The 20783-nt window shown below is 38.6% G+C and overlaps 1 protein-coding gene across 5 annotated transcripts in view; it reads left to right on the forward strand.

Moving 5' to 3' along the window:
* ARHGEF3 (Rho guanine nucleotide exchange factor 3) overlaps positions 1-20783 on the forward strand; it is a 120888-nt gene that overhangs the window by 69064 nt on the left and 31041 nt on the right. Inside the window, exon 1 of one of the 5 annotated variants that reach the window (XM_057417659.1) lies at positions 20129-20347. The exons of the other annotated variants lie outside the window; for them this stretch is intronic. Within the exon in view, the coding sequence (XP_057273642.1) occupies positions 20252-20347 (96 nt within the window). The 5' untranslated portion in view covers positions 20129-20251. Of the gene's footprint in view, positions 1-20128; positions 20348-20783 lie in introns of those variants that run through there. 5 annotated transcript variants of the gene reach the window in all.

Consider the following 20783-nt stretch of genomic DNA (forward strand, 5'->3'; position numbering starts at 1 on the left):
GAAAGAGTATATGAGTAAAGAGGACCTGTTACTCAAGTGGGGTCTATATCTGAAAAATGACTGGAAAATGGGATCAGAGAAGGAAGATATAATTTAGGGAGGTAGGCTCCTGTTGTTTTTGGCAAACTAATAAAGCCTTAGGAAAACAAGTATTGCCCATGGGTCTCTAATTTTATATTTTACAGAAAAGGAATAGTTTACATTAGTAAGTAATAATTATTTATATACTTTATATATAAATATTTACATGCTTAATATCTACTCATGCCAGCATTTAAAAAATATCAACTAAATAGCAAAACATCATTATTTTTAATAAAAATGTAACCATAATAAGCATTGTGTTCTGGCAGAATTACTGAAGCTGCTGCTGTATCAGCAATAAGTTTAACATAGGTAAAGTATCCACAGACAAAATGAGGGGAGGGCAGAGAGGCTTTCAGATGTTATTTAAATGGGAGTTTATATAGAAGGTATACATAAAATCTGCAATTTGTACTAAGGTCTGAAACACCATATTATATTGCTTATAGTAGGTGCTTCTAAGCTCGCTTGGCCGCATCTACATAAACTGCAGTCCAGCACTTAAGCTACAGCAGTTATTTGGTGTATGGTATACTGGAAGTGAGGTTTTGATTAATGTCCTTTAGTATCTTTTCTATCCTATGCTGTCTTTAAGACACTGACTTTTTAGGCAGATGGTGGTTAGCAGTGTGGTATTTTCCCCTCGCTGTTAGTATCTCTGCAGTGTAGTAATTCGATATACAGAATATTATTTTCTTGAATGATGCTGTTTTTCTCAATGATATTCCTCCATAACGGGAAAAGGTAATTGAAGTTTGAATTCAGTTTAAATTATTTCTGGGTTACAGAATCAGACTTGATGTATGCTTATTTTCAACACGGCAACATCGGGAGCATTTGTGAACAGAAATCAGCCCGATGTTATCGACAGCTATGAATTTGGATATCCATTAAGAAATCCATGTGGTGGTTGGCTTGATGAAGAGTCGCTGAGGCGATGTAGTTACGTTTTTGTAACTAAATTGAATCAAAGGCCAAGAGTTATTATAGTTTGGTTTCTTCAGAGGTCAAAATAAAAAACGGTATTAGTTCTATAGTGATAAATATTCTATAATCCAATGCATTTTCTAAAATTAGATTTTATAAATCATCATTGCTGACTGGATTTTATATTGAATCTGTAATATGGAGCATGCAGACAGAATTTTGGGGGAAAAAAACGAAGGCTCCACGTAAGTGATGTGCTGTGTGTGTGCCCTTTAGTAGGAGTTGAGTTCTTCCAAGTTAGGTTCTACTTTTGATTGAAACAGTCTACTTATAATTACTCTGTGGAAGAGGGAAAGGATGTCCCATTCATCTCCAGGTAACTGCTGGGAGTGCTTGACATAGTCCAGTGCCTACTGAAGTCTCAAATGGAAGTCAAGCCAGGATTTCATTGAATTAGCATGGCTGCATATTTTAAAGTCCATAAATTTCTGTAATGTCAACTACATTTTGGCTCTGCCTCTAAAAGTGACCAACTGTAACAGGAAATTAAGTTTGCACATAAATATACCGGAATGCCTTTGTAACATCATAGGGTTAGGATAGGCCTCATGAGGACACTTCTGCCATCCATCTCTCTCAGTGGCTGCATTAAATGATAATGAAGTTACTCATTACAGATACTTCTGCAAGTTATTTGTAAGCCTCTGCTGCTTCTGCAGGCAAATCCAGCCTAGAGCTTATTTGTGTCTGTTAAAAAGACTTTCCTAGTCACAAACCGGTTTCAGAAACTGCTTCATGATAGTTCAGACCAGTTTAAGACTATAAAATCCACTGAACAGACATGGACAGGGGATCCTATATTACACTTCTCACTTTAGCCAAAGTCTAGTGAAAAGCAAAATTATTTCAGGTGATGCCTTTTGCTTTACAGGGGTTAAAGACAATAGTTTTAAAAAAGTAAAATGCAGCAATGGGTATTTTTTTTTTTTGTTAGGCGAATCAGAAGAGGAACCATTTGTTTCAGCAGATGGGAAGTTAAAGTAATTTTATCAATATGTTGGCCACATTCTCATTAAATACTAGGTTATATCTGCTTGTGTCTTCTGAAGAAACCTGTTATACGAGGCGGTTGTTGGTGGTTATTTTTTTCGAGCTGGCTGCGTTTTAACTTAAAAATAATTATCAAATAACTTCTTGAACAAGAACTTCACAACAGGAAAAACAAAGATGGCCTCATAACTATAAATCTGATCACTATTTTGTCAGTAGTAGTGTTTACTGCACAAATTTTTCTATTTCTGGTAAAAGCAGGTTGACTAAATAGTTTTGCACAGAGATTTGAGATTACATGGTCTATTTAGCTTGTATTTATTCCAGCATGAGTCTGAAGTTTTCTGTGTAACCTCCAGTGAACCATCCGACCTCTATCTTGAGCAGATTCTTATCTGCAAAATACAAATCACTATTCTTGTTTGTTTTCCTAAGCTGCTTTGTGAGCAAAATGCAGGTATTTCTAGAGGCATGTTCTTCACTGCCGTTGCTGTGGACTTCAACTGGGAGGATATATGTCAGTGCAGGGTGTTAACCAAGGTCACTTCAGTGCAGAATAGTGTAGGTATACATAAGCAGGTGACTGATAAAGTTTATTATAACAGAGAAGTGTAATATGATTTTTCATAGACGTTTCACTTGTTTTCTCTGGGGGCATCTTGCAGTGCTGTGGTGATCATTCTCTCTGTATAGCAGTGATTTCCTGATTCATTTGGTAGCTCTTAGATTCCCTTTTTGGTTTTTTTTAGGTTTGGGGTTTTTTTTGTTTTTTTTTGTTTTTAATTACTTTGACCATTCCGTTGTTCCTGTAGCTGTGGAATCTGGAAAGCTCAAGGACATCTGCTTACAGCTTCTGACTCACTCCTTATGCAGCTGCACCCTCTTTCTTACACTATGGTGTGAAAAACAGCGAGGAGTGGGGAAAGCCCTCAGCAAATAAGTGTTTGGAAATGTTGTTTATGATGTTTGACAAGATAAGTAAATTTGTCATCCTTTTGCATTTGGAACAAACTTGATGTTAATATATGTTGGGTGTGAAGCTGATGTGGTAGCATATTACAGCATAAGTGACTTATCAGCTTGATAAAGTAGAATAAAGAATTAAGGTAGTTAATGAATATTGCTGAAAAATTAAGGCAATTTATAATGATTTAGTTTTACTCTTATGTGGGTAAATAACTAATAAATAAAACTTTTAAGAATTCATATTACATAAACCATTAATGTGTTCCTACTGGTGTAAGAGTAAGTTATGTAGATGCCCTGGTAATTACAAAGAGTATCCATAGTGTTACTGGAAATACAATTTACCTGTTTAAGCCCAAAGTTCAAATTCTATGATTTTGCTTTTCTGTGTCACAAGCTAGTTCTTCATTGAAATGTTAAAACTGGCTGTGTATTACTTGGCCTTTTTTGAAGAGTTTTAAAAGTAAATGAAGCTAATTACTCTTCCAGACCTGCAATAATTAACAACACAAATACAAGCCCTTTGCTGGAGGGGGAGTTGCTGGCAGAACTTTTCTTCTTCCTGTGAAGTTGATGGAATTTCTTCCAGAAACGTTTGATTTTAGCCAAAGAATAGGGACCCTGACTGTGTGACAATACTAACAAAGACTAGCTGCAAGTTTTAACAGGCATATGCAGTTATTTATACTTACAGGTATCTTAGATGCTGACAGACCCAGTACAAAATCAGATGTTTTTTGTCTAATGTTTATCTATTGTTGGGTCTAAAATGCAGTCAGTGATGTGTATGGAAAGGGATGTGACCAGGACGGGACTTCAGAAGGGGCAAGCTGTATTATGTGATTTATTATGAGAGCAGAAGCATTCTTTGAGAGTCTGCACTAGACTATTCAACTGATGAAGTTCTGAAAGTATTTACAGGTAGTACAGAGTAGTTGGATGAAGTTTTTCTATCTCTTTTATTGAAAGCTCCACAGTTGCTTCTTAAGCCAGATCACTTGATTCTGAGGCATACAGCTGAGAGTTGTCTGAGCATTGTGGTATTGGAAGATTAGTTGTTTCCATAATCTTTTCTTTCTTGCTTACATTCATGCATGTTAATTGTGATCCTTTGGGTGACTTTTTTCTTTTTTACCATTACATCTCAGAATAGCACAGTGACTTCCTGTGCACTGCGTGAAATTCAAGCAGCTTGTGTCTTCTGATGTTTGAAGACATTTTTGCTTTTAGAGTAGAACCTCTTGCTAGGATAAGCAGCTTTTTATTCCCTTTTCTGCTCACATGAACTCTTTATGAAATATATAACATTTTATGGATAATGAACTTGCTGCCCATGTCAATGTAGAAATGGCCAAAGAAGTGTTGCAGAGGCTGGGTCTGTACCTATCTAGGTTATGAGATTAGTTGTGGTTATGGCACGCATTTCTCATGTGATCACCCATTCTGTGGCTTGTTTTCATTGGTTATAAAATGCTGATGAGCTTATTTTTCCTTAGTGATAGTAAGAAAACTAATTCATCAAATATAAAGGGCTATACATAATGTTATTAAAATGGAAACTATGATTCTGTTATGTGTCCAGACATTGTGTGATTGGAAGTGAGTTTGCTTTGCTTGTGGAAGCCTTTCAGGACCTGCTGTGGTTGAGGTAGTCTTTTGATGTAGGATGCATAGCTGTGAAAGAAGCAAATGAAAGATGTGATGAAGAAGAAAGAAGAAATAGAAAAACAAATGAAAGAAGCAATGCCAGGAAGTACTTCAGAACAAATTGTTAAAATCAATTTGCTGCATGAAGTCAACACAGTGGTTTTCTGTTACATAGAGAAAAGAAAAAGAAGAAAATTAATAAAAGATAAAAAAAAAAAAAGAAAAGCCATTCCAGCGTGGCTGAGATAACTGTGAACTGAATCCCCATCTCAGTCTGCCAGAACGTTGTTGAGCCAATACCTGCATCAAAATCTCATTTGAGAAAGACCAGGGAAAGACTAGTATAATAGGATACCACCTGCATCTGGTGGTCATGGATGGGATTAGATGCATAACTGGCAGCTTTTGCTTATCTCCTCAGGAAGTGAAGATGGTATACCTTTGGAAAAATAATTTTCCCCATGGCTTCCTGGAGGGAGATATTTCTGTTATACTTCTTTTTCCTGTGTCTGGGCATAGGAAGAATGAATGTTCCCTTCCATTAAATGAGATGCCTTGTTTCCAGAATAATTGCTTCTAGCAGTAGTATAGCTACACTGTGTTTCTTACTGTTGTCATCTGTCTTTTAGTGGTCTCTATGGACATTAGCAGAAAAGATAAATAGTGTCAGCATATTAGTAATTTTTCATCCATTAGTAAGCAATGATGTATTTGCTCACGTTACTCACTTTTAGTGCTCTTTAAAAATAACTTCCTCTTTGTGGTGTTCACTGTTTTAAGTAGGCTAAAAAGCTTCTACAAATGAGAGATATGGCTGAAGACATCTTGAAAAGCAGCTCTTAACATTAAACAGGCCACAAAGTTTTAAATATACAAGTGCTGGATGGATTTACTGGTAAATCTCTCATCCTCTAGTTTCCTTTTAGTGACTTTGAATCATAGAATCATAGAATAGTTAGGGTTGGAAAGGACCTTAAGATCATCTGGTTTCAACCTCCCCTGCTATGGGCAGGGACACCTTACACTAAACCATATCACCCAAGGCCTCGTCCAACCTGGCCTTGAACACAGCCAGGGATGGAGCATTCACAACTTCCCTGGGCAACCCATTCCAGTGCCTCACCACCCTAACAGGAAAGAATTTCCTCCTTATATCCAATCTAAACTTCCCCTGTTTAAGATTTAACCCGTTACCCCTTGTCCTGTCACTACAGTCCCTAATGAAGAGTCCATCCCCAGCGTCCCTATAGGCCCCCTTCAGATACTGGAAGGCTGCTGTGAGGTCTCCACGCAGCCTTCTCTTCTCCAGGCTGAACAACCCCAACTTTCTCAGCCTATCTTCATACGGGAGGTGCTCCAGTCCCCTGATCATCCTCGTGGCCCTTCTCTGGACTTGTTCCAACAGTTCCATGTCCTTTTTATGTTGAGGACACCAGAACTGCACACAATACTCCAGGTGAGGTTGAAGAAGCAAAGAATTGATGTATTCAGCAGCATTTAGGTTTTTTCTTTTGATCGTATGTGTGGTCATTCCAAAATGCAAAACAAGTGAGAATGGAAGGATTGATAGAGCCTTTGTAAAACCTGTCCTGTGGTACTTTAGGTACCTATAGCTACTGCTACATGGGTAATGAAGCTATGCCGTATTTTATTATAGCTTGTGTAACTTCCCACTTCTTAAAAGTAACTCCAGAAAAGTGAGTTAAAATTTCCTGTTGGGTAAAGGAGTAGGAAATGGAAGTGGGAAGAAATCATTAATGGCAATATTCATCTTTCTTCTGTTAAAGGATTGTCAGAAAAGCTAAGCTGTTATAGCTCTTCCATATGGAAAAAGTAGGTCTTATCCTTGGGGATTATAAAAGCTAAAGAAGGAACCATTTGTTGTTCTCAGGTTACTGGCATTTCCCAATATGGAAAGGTTGAGCCAGCCAAGACTGCACTTGTGATTTTGGAATGGCATCACCTGAAATATACTTGAATGGCTCTAATAGAATTATTATTAACTACTTGAAGTGGTCTGTGTATATATAGCAAAACTGAATCAACGACAAGTCTGTGAAGCTCCAGATCAGTACAATTCTGCTATAAGCAGCAGTCACTGGCACTTGTAGGTTCTGGTAGCTATTTCTGTGGTGTAGCTATGAATTTACAGGATTAATATGTGCTATTTTTTTTGTGTGCGTTGTTCATGAAGGAATTACCTGCTGCTTTGCAGATGCTCATATATATGAGATTAATTATCAGCAAAACCCAACCCTGTGCTTACCAAAGAAGCATTTTTTAGTTATTTCTCACAAAGAATCTCTCTGAATCCTTAATAAAGTGCTCTTTGTCACCAAAAATTGACTGAGGAGAAGAAAGAATGGTTAAAGATGAGATACTAGACAAACTTTGCTCATAAGCTTTTATTTAAGTATGCAATATATTTAGAAAGTATAATCAAGGGCTCCCAGACCAGTTTAGGAGCACAAGGAGTCGTTAGGATCCTATTCATGATGGACATCTCACTAAACTGCTAAAGCAAACCTTATACTGGAAGGAATATTTAGGAAGGAATAAAACACTCAAACATCTGAAACGGAACATACAGAATTGGGAACTCCCAAAGTCTAAAATTTATTCCAGATATGACTTCCATCCTGGACTCGCTCTTGCATCATTTTTCACTTGGTTTGGCATTCTCCTTCCTGAAGTAGGAGGCATGCTTTTCTAGCAGTAGTATAGAGATTTGTAGGGTGTTTTGAAGAGGAAAACTGTTTTGCTATAGGTGTTTGCTCAGAACTTAAAAAGGGAAGCTTCATTCAAGAGAAACAATCCAGAACATACAGCAGAGATTCTCTAACATTTATTGAGGTTAAAAAAAAAAGGGGGGTGGGGTTAGGAATGATGACAGGCAAGCACACGCTTACATTGAGACTCTTTCAGGATAGCAGAACTATTTTTACAAGATTAATGTTACTTAACAACAAAAATAAACGGGATGAAATGCTCCCAAAATAACTGTTTGTTGGGGTTTTTTTTTGTGTGTGTGTTTGTTTGGTTTTTTTTACTCTATACCAATCCAAGGATTGTTCTTTGAAATACAGCAATGAAATATCTGGCCTAATCTCTGGGAAGGTGGCTTGTGCTGAGTGTTAAGAGCTCACAGAGAAGCAAGGTTACAGAAATGACATTCTTGTCGTGAGTCAGTGAGTACACGGAGCTGATGGCATTCCTGACCCTGGCTTTCCAGCTGAATTAGCAGTTGAAATGTTGATTCTGTGTACTGAGAGGTTCCAACTGAGACTGTTTGTAACAGCCCCATGAATCATACAGCTTTAGACAGATTATTTAAAATAATTCTAAGACCAAAAAGACTATAAAAGGCAAAGACTGTTGTTCATTAAGTAGGACGACTATTCTTACTGTACCTGTTTGTTCAGGTAATAGCTTAGCAGCTGACTGGGAGACCCAAATAGTAAAAACAACTGCTAGAGGCACTGTCATCTGTTCATTTGCATTTGGCTTTCCTGTTTCACCTTTCCACATTTTGTAGCAGTAAAAAAGTATGTTTTGTACTGCTTGCTATGTTGAACTGTGTGCTGCATTCAAGTACAGGCTGGTTCCACTTCATTAATTAATTCCAGGCTGCCAATTACAGAAGGCAGCTGAAATAGGAACCTATTGGTGATGCTTACACATCCCCTCCCCCAGTCAGGTGTAGTATGTAGAGCTATATGTGACTCAGTGGAACAGGAAGAAGTAACACTTTTAGATTTAATTAAGACAAGGTGTCTTTAAAGTTTCTTTCCCCATCCCCCTCATCCTCCAGTTATTTCCTGATACATTTCTGGGGCCAACTTTAGCAAGTTTAGGAAGGAACAGGATTAAAAAACAGATGCTTGCTTCCTGAAAAGACCATTAAAAACTTCCACCCAGTTTCACAAACAAGACCTAATCCTCATCCTATAAGAATTGAGTACAGTAGAAAAGCAACTGTGGTCTTAGATACTGGAATTTATTCACATAAGGAAAGCTGTTTAGCAAAATGATGAGAATCTCAAACTGTAAGCAAATACGTTATCTCTTAGAAGTGTTTTTTTAGTATCCTTACCTTTTTCTCACTGGTGAATACTGGGGGGGGGGGATATTGAGTTTCATTCCTCGTTTTTTTTGTGTGTCATGTGAACTGTTCAGTCGCTTTGCTGCTATTGGTCACCTCACAAGCACGGCTGTTGTTAATTACTAGAGAAAAGAAGTCTAAACCAATGTCGTGTGGTTATGGATGGCAGATAGCACTGTCCCTGAGAGCACTTTAATGCTTCTTGTAGCCATACAGTCTTTAGGGGAAAAAAAAAATCCTAATTACAAGCCTGAGGTGTTGGTAAGCATATCACTGGCTTCATATTGTTGTCCCCAATCCCCAGAGTTTGGGGATTACCAATAAAATCTGCTTAGTTTTTATTTGCAAAGAACGTTTGACTCTTGAGCCCACTTGCTAGCAAAATGTACAGAGATATGTGTACATGGGCATATCATGGTCAGAAGGCAAAACTGGATTTGTACATTACCCTTCTGTAACGTTAGACAGAGGATGAGAAACATTGTATGGTATTTCTGATGGCAGTTTTCAGCATGGTGTTTGGTGATATTTTCCTACTGACTTGGGTATGAAGTCCTAATGAAAGCTACTCATCTCTAAACACCAAAGATGGAATCCAGATGGATTCATTACGGTTAAAGATTTCCCCCTGTTTTCTCATATTTTAGGAAATATGTCTCTTTATAGTAATTTATTAATTAATTTATTAATTTATTTCGATACCATTATTTTGGAAAATTGGCAATATCTGGTTCAAAACTGCTTTCTTGAAGTCTGGATACTAACATAAAAATCTGCAAAGGTGGTTTTTTGACTGCATTGCACCTTAAAAAGGATGCGGGGGTCTTGCAGCTGTGATGGAAATGTTAGATCAGAAGCTGATTAGAGGATTTTGCAGCTCAGATGTTGTAGGTGTTGAGAAATCATGCAAGGGCAGGCAATGATGAAATAACTGGAACACCGCAAACCAACTTCCCTTACACCCTGCGAGCTTTTGTATTGGGGGGAGATATCTATGTCATAATTTTATTGTAGCTATACCGTAGATATAGCTATGTATATAGATAGATCTAAATGTATAACTTGGAAAAAGGAAAAAAAAAGGGCTAGTAGGGTAGGTAGCAGTTGTGAGACAAGTGTACTGCTGTAAGACATCAGACTGTGCCTTAACATAAGATCTATTGCCTTGTTATTGTATCTTTCCCATATGTGTGAGTAATATCAGACAGGTGATTTAGTTTCATAGAGATCAGGGAGGCTGCTCATGTTCAAAAAGGTCTTTGTAGCTTCTTATTTCAGCTGTTTGGCTTATTCATGTGATGTGGTTAATATATCCTGCAACGACACATTCTAATGCACATCTGCTGTTAGATAGCACGTACTAAAATAAATGTAACTTCCTGAACTAACAAAATAGATAGATTCTTATTGTGGTAAAACTGCAGTCATTTTGGGAGGATAATATCCTTTATTTTAATACAAACACCAGATTTAGAGGAAGCAATTATGAAAAGAAGCCACAGAAGCAGGTAGTCTCTAAATGTTTGTACAAACAACAAACCCACCAAATTCCAGAGCACAGTATGTAATAACGTACCTGCTTTCCTATTCCAGATATGAAGTGCATTCCGATCTTTATTATACAGCTATGCTTTTATGAAGCTGTTCTTTCAGCCTTTCAGTTTTGATTCATCAGTGCAGTGGCTGGATGTTTCATAGGACTTAAACGCTTAGCTTTTTTTCTCTGTGGATTATCATTGCAACTCCCTTAGGTCGTCTTGAATATCCAGTCTGTGCTCTCTTCCCCTGTCCTTTGGTTTTAGGGAGCAATGGAGTAGTGAATTCAGGAAGAGCATGCAGAGCACACTGAGAACACCTGTAGCAGAAAACGTGCTTAAAGTATAAGATAAGGATTAACATTTTTATTCACATGCCAGCACTCTGCTTGCTCTTGCTTTTTCTCCTAATGGTTTGGTACTTTTCATTATTTAAGTATCATATGTGGAATAAAGTATACAAGCACTGGAATGCATCATGTTTCTAATTAATAATTATTACTGGAAATCAAAATGAAGGCCTTGTATCCTGCAGCTTGGAAAAACATGGGGTTTATCCCTGTTGCACTTTTTACTTCCCTTTTCAGGTTTTACATGTGACAGAATGTCTTTGCTCCAGCCTACCTTAGCAGTTCTGGATGGCTGCAAGTTTAGTTTTGGTTTCTTTGTTTTTTATTTCACCCCACTCCTCTGTGCAGTACATTTCTCCTTCAGGATCTTACTACATTGTATTTTGGTTATTGCAACAACCTTTTTTTTTCCTGACTTTAGCAAAACCAGTTTTGCCTTCATGTATATAGCCAAATGTTATTACAAAAGCCATTTTCCTAGGTGATCACTTTGATCATGCTGTGCTGCTCTTTGCATTACTCTGACAACTTCTATTTTGCATCAAACAAACTACAAAGGCTTTTGAAAGGGTAGATAAATTATTTATCCCAATCCCACAAATCATTCTGCCATTGAGTGGTTCCCTCCTGTTCCTGTCTGGTCTAGTAGCCTTCATTCTTGATTTTTGTTAATCTGTGTGCTCTCCCCCCCCCCCCAGTATTTTCAGAAGAACACTCCCCAAAAGTCACATAATGATCAGAACATACTTGAAAGCTGCTGATCATCTCAGGCTCTGAAACCAATGCCTGCTATTAAAAGTATACCACCTCATTATTTTGTTTGCTCTGTTTTCTGTTTAACACGCATCATAAGAACAATAGTTTTATAGCTATGCATTCATATATGTCTCCTCATGTTGTTCTAAAGTCTCTTATGTTGGCACTTTACTATTTAGTGGGGTCTTAAGAGGACAGGGTGTTCATATTTTTGCAGGGATTTGAAGATATAGTAGTTAACGTCCATGTAATTTAAGACCAAACTCAATTATATAGCAAAATCAGAATGTTTGCCAAAATATATAATCTTGCTTTTGTGTTTGGTCAGCTGCACTGTTTTCAAGATTGGTAGGTGGAAGAATTCTGTTCTGGTGCAATTCTGATGTATTTCTTAACTTCTAAAATAATAACCGGTATTTTATCTGTGGTGGTTGGAATCACTTTCTTAGACTTTATTTTCCATTTCCAATTATGAACTATCGCTGCTATTTTGGGAACCATGTTAACTGTGATTGTGAGGGACCTGTCCAAAATGCATAGTCATTGGGAAATGGAACACTTACCGTGGATTGTGCTTGCAGATTTGATAGTGGAGATCATGTAGAAATGAGTTGTACTTGATCTTTTACCAGATAGCAGTTTCTAGTTAACAACTTGACCAGAGAGGAGACAGACTTCAGAAATGATAGTTAGTATTGTTGACCCAAGAAAACTGTTCTGGAAAAGTGTTTCTTATTTATATTTTTATGTTCGAATTAAAACTTGTTATAGTAACTTCTGTATCATATGGGATTACTTCATTCTATTTGCACTTGGGAAGATAATTATTTTGTAACTTTAAAACATTATTGTAACCTGAAGCCAAACATTCCTGGAAATGGCTTCATGAGTTTCTGATTCTTGATCAAAGGGTATAAACAAAGAAGTTCTGTTCTAGTGTGAGTTGTTGGTGTCTATTTGGAGATACGTTCCATTTCAACTGTCTCTTAAAGATCAGTCACATTGTTGCTTAATGCTACATCATCTTTAAGGTCATACGTCTACAGGACAGTTGGTACTGGGAGTAGGTTAGTTCCGTCATTTGTTGATGCATTATCAGTTTTTGCAAGGGCACTTCTTTTTGAAGTTATAGCATGATTTTCCTCCCTCCTCATGGGGAGAGGATGGGGGTAAGAGAAAGATGATTTAATTTGTGTTCATTTTTCTGATTTTTTTTATACAATATGTCGTAGCCCATGGGAATAGAGCAGCGTACCTAAAAGGATTAATGGACCACAGTAGTGGAATATTGCATTATGGACATTGCTGTGATTGTAGGCATTGTGTGACCTGTAAAACTCTATTCAAGACTAAATGGTGGGGGGTTTCTGCACTGGATTGTCAGTGAGTATTGTAGTGCAAAAGAAAGCATTCAAGATTGCCTTACTGTAGTTGAGATACTAGACTGTTCTTACTGTTTGTAAAGCACTTAATAGTATCACTGTTTTGCTTATCACTCTTTTGCATGGGTAGCTTGTAATCTATGTATTCATAATGTCAAAGAATTCTAAGTTGCTTAATTTTGGGTTTAAAACCACTGCTGCCATCTCCTTGGCTATGGCCTAGAAAAGAGTGTATCATGCTCAGGAGAACACGAAATCAGTCTCAAGGACTGTGTTCTAAATATTTATTCAAGAAGTGCAGATGTTCTCTTAATTTCAAGATACTCAAATTGGCAAAAGTGACTTGAGGATGACTAACAGTGCATGGTTGTTATGGAAATTAATAGGTGGGTCTGTTTTTGTAAATAAATAAATAAAGCTTCTCATCCAAAACTTTCATCCAGAATACTGAAATCCTGATAGTATTCTTAGGGTATGAGTTCATGAAACAACTTAAGCTGAGATAACAGTTTATAGCTATTAAGAGGAGAAAAATTAGCCTTTCCCCTGTCCTGTCCTTATTTGCACCTGTGTGCTTTTCCATGATTGAGTTTTGGTGCTTTTCTTCTTTGCATTAGAGACAATGATTTCTTACAAAGAAATTTGTTACTCAATTCTCCAGTCAGCAGGAGTGCTCTGGAGAGGAATTCCTGCTTCGAAACTGCCTGTAAACTTAAAAGTATTTTAATTGCATTTAACCTCATTTAAACATCATACAAGCAGTTCCAGTAACTTTCTTTCCCTCAAATGCCTCTTTCAATGTGAAATTTCAGAAAAGGACACTACATTTTGGGTCATTATTTCACCCTCCTGAGAACTTGACAGGCTGTTTAAAACCCCTATCAATAACTCAGTACAGTCCTTCCCGCCTCTTCCTTTTTGCTCTCCGGAGAAAGAACACTTGACAGCTCAACCAACTTCTTTTGTTACAAGTGTTTCCTGTGAAGGGTCATTTTATCCAGCCTCACCCCACCCTGTGCATCCCTCCCCAGGGGCCACCGTGGTGTGTAATCAGTTTGCACTGCTGGGTGGGGTTGAGGGGTGGAGAAGTGTGAATCCATCCTCATTTTCCTAGATGGGACATCACTAGTCTTGAGCTATGGACTGGTCACCCTAACCGTATTTACATATGAATGAGGGGCACTTTAGAAAGAGTTATTATTGTTTTCCTAATGGAAGCTTATGAAGGGAGTGCTTCTGCAATTGTAAGAGAGCATCTTTAACTGCATGGTACTTCCTGTAGTTATCAAAAGTTGCATGGATTTAGCAAAATGCAAACAGACCAACCAAAACACAACAACCTGGCAGGTTGTTTCATCCCTTTGTTTCCCCCTGCAGAATCCTTCCACAGGTCATGTTTATGTGAAGAAAAAATGTATGTGTGTCTTCCTCTGAAAGCCTGCAGGTTGCTTTACAAGCTGGATGTGTGTTATACAATAAAACATTCATGATTATTTGTATGAGAATTGTGTCTCCCCATCAGTGCAACATGAATATACTTCAGTTTAAAGGTGGTATTTTGAAATAGCCATCCTTCACAGTGGAAGACAGTGAAGATTCCTGCTATTAATTGTATTTGATAAAAATTAGGGGAACAGTTCAGGGCATTTTGGCTGCAAATCCCATAACACAGCCCATGATAACATTGGGGAAACGTAACTTTCTCCTTCTCTGACTACTCCATAAGCTGCCCAAATAACTGTCATATGAAAGGCAGTCTTCAAATGAAGAATCTAGACAGAATAGAAATTTGGGGTTCAGTTTTGTAATGTCAGATGTTCCCCAGAGATGTCTGTGTTTGTTCTGCACTGATTTCCCAGGATTAGGACTCTACCTGGAAAAACTACAGCTGTGGTTTCTGAGAGCATATTTTTAATAGTAATCGCTCTGTAATCATATTTTTATTGGAATTTCTCAGCACCAGTGTGTTTAATCAAGTGGCCTTTTCCTAATTTTTATTACCTAGTAAATTGCAACTCCTTATTACCATGCATACGTACAAGCCGTATTTGCAATGAAGAGATTGCAGAGTTTTGAACAGCTGTGTAACTGCCTGAAAAATACCCTTTATCTAGCAGTTTATATGCTTTCTACCTACTCATCACTGTCAGTGTTTCTGCATTCCAGCTCCCGAGCAGATACAGATTTATAATGTTTGGTTGAAATGGCCACTTCAGAAGTTTTCTTTTGGCTGTTTGCATGTGGTTGTGGTGTTTGGTTGTTATTATTTGTTTTGTTTTCTGAAAGGAAAGCTTCCTAATGATTACCCTGAAGAAGTACTGGAGTGTGGTGTCCCTGCCCATGGCAGGGGGATTGCAACTAGGTGATCTTTACGGTCCCTTTCAACCCAAACCATTCTGTGATTCTGTGTTGAGCAAAGGCTTGAGAAATACTCAGTAAGTGCAAAATTGTGGTTTTATGTGTACCATCAGCTTGGTTAACTTTTACTGGCTATTTCAGGATGGTAGGAATAGTAGGGTAATTGCTTTGAATATTCTTAGTGAAATTGTACCTCTCCTGGGCAGTGGCTTCTGCTGGTTTCTTTTCCCTTCTTTCCTTTCCCCTCTTTCCCTTTTTTTGTTTATTTTTGTTTCGTGAAACAAAATACATAGGATAGGTGCATATACATATATATTATATATATGCATTTCTTCATGAAGTGCAGACTATTCCATAAACATGGAGTAACTTAGCTGGACAGTAGAGCTACTTAACGTGACCTGGAGGCTACTGGATAACTTGATATTCTTACAGCAGTTAATCTGTTTTGAAAACAAAGGAAATGGTCTGTTCATTGTTCTTAATGTAATTTTCTTAAAATCAGCTGGGAATATAGAATATCAGAAGATGACAGTGATAGCACAGTTAGTTTTGTTGTTGTTTGGATATTTTTAAAGCATTAGACCTTTCCTTAAATTCTTGTCGTTACTGGAAACTTGTCACATAGGCATAGATGCTTTCTTGGTGAAATTTATGTGCATAAGTGTGTATTTCTAAGTCATCAGAATGACAGATGAAAAAAAAAAGCTCCCACAAATATGAACCACAGGAGAAATAGTTACTCGTTTTGGTTTTGCTTTGTTAGTTGTAATTAAGAAAAGAGATAATTAGACTGAATTGTGGCAACTAAGGCGAGGTGGATTCTTAGGCGTAAGAGTCAAACACAGACCTAAACTAAGCCAAGGTCTGTTTTACATGGGGTGAGGGAAGAAAAGCAGAGGCAGGCAGACAGGCGTTCGGAGTTTTTAATTTCTTGGCATAACAATATTTTACTAAAAAATAATTGTATTTATGTGATTTTATTATTTTAACAGCTTGGGAAAACAGATTTTGACTTTTAATGGGGAAAGCACTAGCATTAACGTATCAGGAAGAAGGAAGTAATTGAGATCTGAGTGTAGACAACTCAAAATATTTGTTTAATCACAGATTCTGCATTTTTGCCCCAAGGGCAGTTAAATCATGTTGGCAAAGATCATGTTAAAACATGTATTTTGTTGTAAACATGTCATGTAATGTTGTAAACAACACAACAAAAACATCATCTCAAATCTTTAAACTGTTTGTGGGTTTTCTTTCTTAGCAGAGTTCAGCTTCAATTGATGATTTTTCTCTTCCACTGAAGTTCTTAAAGCCCATGACTTTGATGTTTGAAGATTCTTCGCTCCATTGGGCCTTTCCTTATTTAAACATTTAGATTAAATGTTTCAGTGCTTTTGTGACTGCTTAGCATAATGGCTTCTTAACTGTCCTTTAAAAGGAATCAGGGCTTTCTGTTGTTGTTTTATATTCTTTTGCCCTATTTTGGATCCTTTGAGAAATCTTTAATCAACTGCATTTTAATTTTAAAATGACTGATGAAAGCCATATGAATCTCAAAGATTAGCATAAGATGAAAAGGAATACTAGCCACATATGAAGACATTTTAAGGTTCAAAACCTAAATATTTCAAAGGACTTTGCCATGCAGACAGATGCTTTTGCAATAATTGCTTCAGTATTAAGTTTTGAATGTGTGAGGAAACCAACTAGAGGCATGATGTGCACAAGACAGCCACAGAGCAACTCTTGTCAGTGAACCTCAGTCCAAAACCAGGTCAACAGTGGTAGAAACCTTTCTTAAGCACTACTTTCCAGAGTTAACACATAGTTTAGTTACTTCTCCCTGACAGACAGGTTATCTCTCAGACTAAATTGCACCTTTGGAGCAAAGAAAACAACTACAAAACCAAACCAAACCCATAAAAAAATCACTTCTAGAAATGGGAAAACTGATGCACTGGTCTGCTGTGCAATCTAGTCACTAGCATTGGTTTTTCTTGTATACTAGTTTATTTTTTGAAAGTAGTTTGCTAGCTGGCAATTCAAATCCATGTTTTGTATTGCTAGGGTAGATTTTTAGTCTAATTTTTTGGATGAGTGGACTCACTGGCTCCAGTCTTACAAGGTTCCTTAGTGGTATCACTGAAACCTTTATTTCTCCAGCTGTTAACTGGAGTTGACTAGAGAGTCTTTCAGCCATGAGTTTACGAACTGGCATTTGGTTCTGCTTGGGCGGGCGGGCATATACACACACTACAGTGACTACTGCAATCTAAATTAATGTGGAAATGGAATGTAAATGTAAATCAGTTCTGACTAAGTTCATAAGATCTTTCCGAATGGGCTCCAAATGTTGGGTTTTGATACGCAATACAGAAGGGTCTTAGTGCCATGACTTAACTGACTTAGTTTTGATTAGGAATGCACATAGCATTCTACAGGCAAATTCAGTTCTCTGGAAGAGATAATTGTTTGAAATTGTACCATCGTGTTACTCCATCAGATATGGTGCTTATAAAGTTAGGTGCTATTCCTCACGAACTTTAGGTCCAAATTTCTGTTTTAAAACCACAGTTACACTTTTCTGGTGAAGTAAGCAAACATCCAAAGAGTCAAATGAATCCTGGTTTAGACATTAACTGAAGTGTACCTTGTAGGTGCAAGATACTTTGAAACTTACTGATACGAAGTTTTTTGAGTCTTAAGACAGATTTTCCTCTTGTTTCTCAAGAATGCTTGGTCAAGCTGAAGTGTACTGGCCTGATTAATGGAGAAATGACAGAATCTTGGCATATTTTTTTACATGTATAAACCAAAGTTCATTATTTCAGTCTGCAAACCGGTACACTCTTGTTCTGTGTGAAGTGCTCTTTATGCTGTGAAGCATGTTACAGGATTAGAGTGCTTTGAGGGCAAGCCCTGAAGGCATTTTGTCTAACTGATTTAAGTGAAGCTGAGTTTTAAAATGGTGTTAGCATAAACATTCATAAACATACACAGATCAATCAAGGTTTCTTGGGCCTAAACGGTTAAAGAGCAGCTGCAGATTTCTCAGGAGATTCTTGACCATTCTGTATAACCTGTGTGTGTCAGTGTTCTGATGTGGTTGAAATGTGAGAAGAAACCATCCACCATTACAGACAGTACTAAGAGGTATGTCCTCTGAATGTCACACCAAGGAAGACTTTCAGAAATGAATGCACGTTCATGTGAATGAAGTAATTGTTTGTGGCTTCAGAAGTTCTCAGGTAAAATGGGTAATCTTCAAATTAAATGCTACGTTCTTTTCATACATTTTGAAATACGGAAAGGAAGGGGGCTGCAGCAAAGATTAGTCTAACCTCATACCCAGTCTCCAGTGGGGGTCAGCAGTAGATGCTTAGGGAAGAGTGCAGAACAGAAATAGCCTGTTATGATACTTCCCCAAAACACTGTCCCAGTAACCAAGGACTTGTGTTTGAGAAGCTTTCATAGCAGTATCTTCTGATGAATGCTTCTGCTGTATATAACAAAGAAATTGTACATAATGTGAAGAAGTAGCTCCTTTTTCTTTGCTCTGAATCTGTCACCATCTGGTTTAGTCTGATGCACTGTGTTTTTTCCCTTCTAGTTGAATGCAGTGAAATACCATTCTCTGTTTGCTTCCTCTGTCACCCATGGGTGGTAGATACTTTATCAAGCCTGCTCTGATGTCTCTCTCTTCTCTGAAATTTCCCGTCTGCTTAAGTATTCTCCTCATCCACCTCTGATGGAGAAGCGATGCTACATGTTAACATTCAATATGTTAAAAGGTCATGTTTTCTTGTAGAATGATTGAACATCTAGAAGGATCTTCAACTTTGTTCTAGCGATTCTGCAGAATTGCAGTGTTGGGAAACTAGTGGGTTTTTTGTTTTATGGGCAGACTAGTACAGAATAGGGAGGTCTACATAACAGGCAGCAGGATAGCAGATAGTACGTCTGCCTATACTGTGGTTACTCTGGAAAAGGCCTAAGAGGGTAAGTGTGAGATACTTCATATGTTTGGGATACTGGTGAAGCCCAAGGAAGGTGCCTAAATGCAGACTGCCTGCCACTTGACTAAGGTTATTCTAAAGACATCATTATCTGATTAACAACCTTTATGAAAATAAATGCTTGTAAAGCAACATCCATCAGTCTGCCTTTAAAACCAGTTAATTCTTTCAAGATCTGTGCAGTTATTCTTGGTTGTTTCCCTTTGGCTGAAAATATCCTTCCCTCCTCCCTGTGTCCAGCTTCCTTCTCAGTTTCCTTTTCCTTGTCTCCCGTACATGGTTTTTGTCAGATCAGTCCTATATTGCAGACAGGCCCTGATGCTTCCTCTCTCTTTTCAGGAAATTTTCACTACCTTTGTCCGAAGGTAGACATCCAAGAGAGTTTGCCTGGCTGCACAGACACTGAAATGGCCTATGAGATAGGTTAGGCAAAGGTATTTTCCACTTTCTCAGCTTGTTACAATGAGGGGTGCGGGCAGGGGAGCTCCTTGGCTAAACAATAGCAACAAAAATGGAACTTTAAAAACACAAGAAACAAAACTCCAGTTTGCCAGACAGGAAAAAGCAACAATATGGGGGAAGAAAAACGGAAAAGGCAGTAAGCAATGCTGTATGTTGTGGCAGCACAACGTGATGGAGCATTCCTTCTCCCATGAGCACGCAGAATGGAGGTGCCGGTGCCAGTCTGTGCTTGGGCCGTGACTGCTGTGCCACTTGGGGCTCTTGGCTGCCAGGCTGTCCTGCGCTCTGCCGGAGGCCGAGCAGCCCAGCCGTGACCGAGCTGCAGTCCCCCCGAGAGGACTCTGGTTTCCGGCGGCCCCGTGAGGGGGCCCGGCCGCAGCGGGGGAACGACCCCTGACGGGCCAAGCCGCAGCATCCTGCGGGCAGCCCAGGCGCTCCTCCCGCCGGCGCCGTGGCCCCGCCCCGCCCCGCCCGCCCTCAGGAGGTGTCGCGGTGCGGCGCTCGCACAGCTCGGCGGTGGCGGGTGCCGTGAGGGGCGGCTTGGCTTCGTCTTGGGTCCTGTGCTCGGACAGAAGCAGCGGTGACCCCCGAAACCGCGCCTCCGGCAGCCACGATGGTGGCCAAGGACTATCCCTTTTACCTCTCCGTCAAGAGGGCAAACTGTGCCCTGGAAGTGCAGCCGGTGACCAGCCCAGCTAAGGAGACGGAGGTACTTTAACCTACTGCTGACGCGGTGCCAGCTTTATTTTTCTTTATGCTGTGATCTGCATTGCTTTGGGGAAAAGTAACGTGCTCTGAAAATAGGCTTCTGTGTGTAGATACCTGGTCTGAGGCATCCTTTGCTGCCTTGTCTACATACTGAGATAAAGGATGGAAAACAAAAGAATGGAGATTTTTGTCTTCTGTCACTTTAAGAATGCAGATTAATCTTTTAAGTAGCTAATTGAGAAATACCCGGTTTAGATCTTTAGTTTGGGGTATTTATATGTATTTTAATCCAGGGCTAACTATTGCTTACAAACTGTTAACCTGGCGCAGGAACCAAGAGGGGATCTGTAAAACTGTGTTTTAAAGTGTTACTGGTCTTTTCCTCATTAGAAATAAACCAAGAAATTAATGCGGTAATACAGTTATCTGTAAACTCT

The sequence above is a fragment of the Pezoporus wallicus genome, unplaced genomic scaffold (genome assembly GCF_028554395.1).
Source record: "Pezoporus wallicus isolate ANWC-B61680 ecotype Strahan unplaced genomic scaffold, APGP_CSIRO_Pwel_v1 contig_8542, whole genome shotgun sequence".
In the NCBI taxonomy this organism is placed as follows: domain Eukaryota; kingdom Metazoa; phylum Chordata; class Aves; order Psittaciformes; family Psittacidae; genus Pezoporus; species Pezoporus wallicus.